Genomic DNA, 5,000 nt, shown 5'->3' on the forward strand with positions numbered 1-5,000 from the left:
TAAATGCCGGAAACTCTTCCCAGCTCCAAAGGCAACCCACAGCTGAGCAATGTTGAGGCGATGGGCTGCCATCACTGCCAGTACCAGCACATCTGTGTCAACTGTGCATATAGAGAGGTTGTCATACCCTTCCAGGGTTTTTCCTGCATATAAAATTACGAGGCGTCCGCCTCCGCCTAATTTCGTGCCGCCCCCGGCTCTCAAAACTCTGACGTCGGGAAAATTGTTATTTTCTGACAAGCATTGTGGTAGATGGATGTCATTTTAACTGCAGTTGCAGCATTGCGCCGATGTGGTGGCGCTGTATCAACAAGACTGCACTGGAAGTCGCTGCCAAAACTGCCAAAGAGGAAGAACAGAGCCGAGAAATTCCCTTCCTAGAGGATTTTGTTTTGTGTTTCGGTTTCTTCGCTAGTGTGTGTTAATCGGCATCCTGGTGGTGGAAGTGAAAATGCAGGTTAGTTTGACTGCTATATGATGATATACGACGAGCTCACACATGCTGCCGATCTGTGCGGCGTGTGTTTGCCCGCTCACGTGTGAATTAAAGGATCTTGTCGAACCAACCGACCTCCCTCGAATTTCCACTTTCCCAGCCATCCTCTTAGCTAGCTGTCTGTGTTTTTAAAACAGTTCAGTAAGTTAAAAAAAAAAACCTGCCACAAGGAACAAGGAAACACTGATCCTGAAAAATGATCTTGAAACAAGTGAAAGTGGTCTAAAACAAGTTACTTTTTAGGCGACTGTCTTATTTTACCGGGATTTCCAGGCTACAGCAGCGCACTGACATAGATTGTGTAACAACGCGAAGAGTTGCCACTCCGCTGTATTTTCACTGGCTAACAGCAGCAAACTAGCTTAGCTTGTCTATTCAGAGAAGAGGTATCACTTCGGCTTATTTTTCAATCTATGTTATCACATGCATAGTACTGCTCATTCATTGGTAGTTGAATTGTTAGGTCTGTAATTTACAATTTTAAAACAAATAATAATTTAACATATTGTTAAATTATTGGAGTCAAGCTCATAAACATACACTAACACTACACACCCCCCAGGAAAAACCCTGCCTCCTTCACAGCATCTTCCAGGTGTAGTATGATGCGTGTATCAGCCTCCACATGTCTGCATGGTGCAAGACCTGATGTATCTCAGGGCTGAGTACAGACGACTTCAGCATGATGAGTGCTGATTACCTGTTTCTCAGTGGCAAGGGATATAACACAAGTTGCCAGGAAGGAGAACAGCTCAGCTTTGTTCTCATAAATAATGTTATGGATGGGCAAAGAATTCATTCATTCTTGTTGAGACTTGGATTTTTCTTGGACTGGAGGCCAGACAATTAAAGGGAGTTTTTTTTTTCTCTTGATGGGAAATTTTGTGGGGTATTGTCTGGTTAACTAGAAACACTGAAGGCTGAAACATGCAACAAGAGAGGGAAAGGAATTTGTTGACACATTGAGCAATCCAGTGCCATTCCTGGGAATTGGCCGGAGTATCTACGTATTGATGAGAACAAAGCTGAGCTGTTCTCCTTCCTGGCAAGTTGTGTTACATCCCTTGCCACTGAGAAACAGGTAATCAGCACTCATCATGCTGCTTGCCTTTACTGGTTTTGACACTGTGTCACCATTTGGAGGCAGGGGTAAGAAGACGACATAGGATACATGGAAGAACTTCAGTGATGTGACTCGTGCCTTCTGTGCCTTGGCTGCCACACCAGACACCGTAGATGACTGGATGGAGCCTCTTGAGTCATTTGTGGTATTCCTGAATGACCGCACTAGTAGCCAGGAATCACGGAAGCAGCTGTTCACCCAAAAAGGTAGAATGATTGATGGACTCCCCTCCAACACGAGTAGCACAACATACAAAGAGGGCAGCCTACCAAGCTGGTCACTACTGGGGACAGGCCATGGTTGCAATCCCTGACCTCCCCTCCCCAGATGACTGAGGATGGAAGAGGAAGGACACAGAATGAATGAATGAATGAATGGATAATTTAACCCACTTTTTTTACACCTGTAAAATGTGTCATGTGACAACAAAGTTGATTCTGATTCTGTCAGGTGGATGAGAAGTTCACTGGACCACACTACCAGAAGCAAGCCTGGCATGTTGCGACCTCCTCCACTGTGGTTGCAAAAAGGGGTGTTGTGGAAGATGCAAATGTGCCGAGGCAGCATTTCAGTGCACTGCCCTTTGCTACTGTGGTGGACTGTGCCATCATATGCAACTTTGTGTTGTAACACTTTCCTTCCTCTTTGGCTTTATCAAAAATGCCTTTAGGCTAAATGGTATCCTGTCTCTGTACTGCTGTATAGTTCCACTTTGGCCATTGCCACAACACACATGCATTTCATGGCATATCTGTCCACATCTTAGAAAACATGTACAGTGTGCTCTACCGAAATACATATTTTGATGGTTTTTACTGTTATTTAATTAACTGAATGCCAGAAATATGTAGTTAGGAAGTTGCTAGCATGTTGTAAATAGTACCACTGTATTCCTCATCCTTGAAAATGTAGGATTAACCACCAGGACCAAGATCCTAGGTGGTCTAGAACCTGAGTTACAGGTAAAATCACAGCAGGTGGCAGCCATTTTGAAAACTGGTTGCCATGGTTGCCACGGTTACCAAGGGACAAATCTGCTTTGGCCCTATAGCCAAAAATGATCCTTAGCGCATGCTCTAATAGTGTGCCAAATTTCATTCTTGTATCGTGAAGTGCACAATTTTTTACACAGCCGCCGGACTATAACAGTGTGTTCAGGTTAACTGAGTTAACTCTTGTTGAGCTACGGCTCATCATGTTTTGGAGTAGAAACTAGGGTTACGATTTTGATGATAAAGTTTTATTTGTAAATTACTGAAGATGGTGCAAAATACTGTTTATTTGTTACTTATACTGTATATATTGTGTGCATTAGTAACAAGTGGTTATACGCCTCAGAAGTCATGTTGTCATTTGTTAGCATTTTTGAGAAATTCTGATCAAAAATCAAATGTTTATGGGAGAAATTTTTTTTTTTTTTTTTAAATAATTTGACATGTGGGAGTTTGTAAACCCTCTAACAGCTCTGAGCCTGTCTGATTTAAACACAGTGTGTCATATGGATCTGAAACACACATCACACAAGGTTTATTTTTTCACTTTGACAGAGCCATGCTAACGACTCCCATAGACTTCAAGTCTTTATGCTAAGCTAACAGGAAATGCTACCCATTGATTTTGACCAAAAAAGTTGAATTATTCCTTTAAATCAGACTTCTGAGGCCTATAAGGAATTATGAGGAAATGTGGTGTTAACTGTCACTCAGTGTTACAAGTAGTTATCAGAGTAACAATACTGCGTATTAGTCCAATATTAATGAGTTAATTGGTATTTAGGGCAGCAGTCCAAGGGGATAAAAGGATCATAAGAACAAAGATCCAGTAAATCCAGGTGTGTTTACCTGTCTCCTCAGCAGGTGCTGTGTTTGTTGTGGCTGGTTAGGAATCAATAACGTTAATATTAGCATTGATTGTTCCCCGCCACCTTTTATTTTATTAAGTTAAATGAAATGTGATGTATTTACAGTGTTTTCTGCCTCATGCAGAGCTCTGTGAAGAGGCTCTGAAGAGGTGTTTACCTGTCTCTTCTGCAGGAGCAGCACCTGTGGTGGCGGCTGCAGAGGATCAGGCATGTTGATTAGTGCTGTGGAACGACTGAAGCGACTACATGAGTACAACATGATGTGCAGCAGAGCTGATGAGGTACATGCAGCTGTAGAAAATATTTAGGGAGGCGGTGATAAGTGAGCAAGAAACCCTGGCCGGGTCATGTGACCTCACATCGGCGACTCATCCTCCTTATCAAAATCCAAACAGGCGGATTCCACACACACAGACACTGTCAGCAATACGTCTTCTGTGGTTGTCATATTTTTATGTGTGTGTGTGTGTTATGGGTGAGGGTTTAATCTTGTATTTGCACGGCAGCGTTATTAATGTGGTTTTACTTCACATTTCTCCTCAGCAAGTGCTTTGAATCAGAAGTGTAAAGGTCAAGTTATTAGTTTATACTTGTGTGTGGCTGTAGCTGCTCTGTGTGTGAGTTCAGTTAAGTGTAATGTCCCTTTAAAAGCATGTGGTGTGCAGCATGTTCTCTCCTCCTTTTCTAACTGCATGGAAAAGATCCCAGCTAACACAGTTACTGTTTGGAAAAAGGAGCTCAGTCACTTTTACTGCCAGGACATCTGAAATGAGACACTTTGGACTTTGACTGCAGTAGAAGTAGAAGTAGTGCAGTAAAAATCTCCTGCAGTAAGATACCAGCAGAGGAACAGTACTTCTACTTCTACTGCAGTCAGATACCAGCAGAGGAACAGTACTTCTACTTCTACTGCAGTCAGATACCAGCAGAGGAACAGTACTTCTACTTCTACTGCAGTAGCATGTTGTATCTGCAGGAGGTCACTAAAGGTCATCACAGTGTGAAACATCTAACCACATCGCTTCAAACGCCGCCGGAGTGTTTCAGTCAACAAAATCGATTCTGTTTTTTTTTTTGTTTGTTTGTTTTTTTAGTGTCATTAAAGCACAATTGATCCAGTTTTTGGCTTGGCTTAGTGACTCTGCGGTGTTGCCATGGTGACACAAAGGTACAAATTATGGAAGTGACTGGATGTGAGGAAGAGTCTCTCACCGCTCTCATCAGCTGGCTTCGACTCGCCCTCATCCTCAGCCTCCTTCACGAGCTCTGGACCTGAGAGAGAGAGAGAGAGAGAGAGAGAGAGAGAGAGAGAGAGAGAGAGAGAGAGAGAGAGAGAGAGAGAGAGAGAGAGAGAGAGATGAAGAGTGACATGGCAGTGTGTTATTTCCCTGCTGGCCACCAGGTGGCAGCAGCAGGAGTCTAGATTATATGATGAAGAAACTTTCTGATCAAATGATATTTTTAATATTTTATAATGCTGAAATGTTATTTCCTGTCTGCATTGTAATTTGCTGCTGCCT

At 42.8% G+C, this 5,000-nt stretch overlaps 1 protein-coding gene across 4 annotated transcripts in view; it reads right to left on the reverse strand.

Annotated features, from left to right (window-relative positions):
- Positions 1–5,000, reverse strand: part of spint2 (serine peptidase inhibitor, Kunitz type, 2) — a 28,558-nt gene that overhangs the window by 10,457 nt on the left and 13,101 nt on the right. For 2 of the 4 annotated variants that reach the window (XM_030067372.1, XM_030067371.1), the window contains 3 exons: positions 4,693–4,752; positions 3,638–3,673; positions 3,461–3,493 (listed from right to left, as the gene is read on the reverse strand). In XM_030067372.1, the coding sequence (XP_029923232.1) occupies positions 3,461–3,493; positions 3,638–3,673; positions 4,693–4,752 (129 nt within the window). The remainder of the gene's footprint in view (positions 1–3,460; positions 3,494–3,637; positions 3,674–4,692; positions 4,753–5,000) is intronic. The other 2 variants (XM_030067373.1, XM_030067374.1) reach the window with 2 other exon arrangements.

The sequence above is a fragment of the Myripristis murdjan genome, chromosome 13 (assembly GCF_902150065.1).
Source record: "Myripristis murdjan chromosome 13, fMyrMur1.1, whole genome shotgun sequence".
Lineage (NCBI taxonomy): Eukaryota > Metazoa > Chordata > Actinopteri > Holocentriformes > Holocentridae > Myripristis > Myripristis murdjan.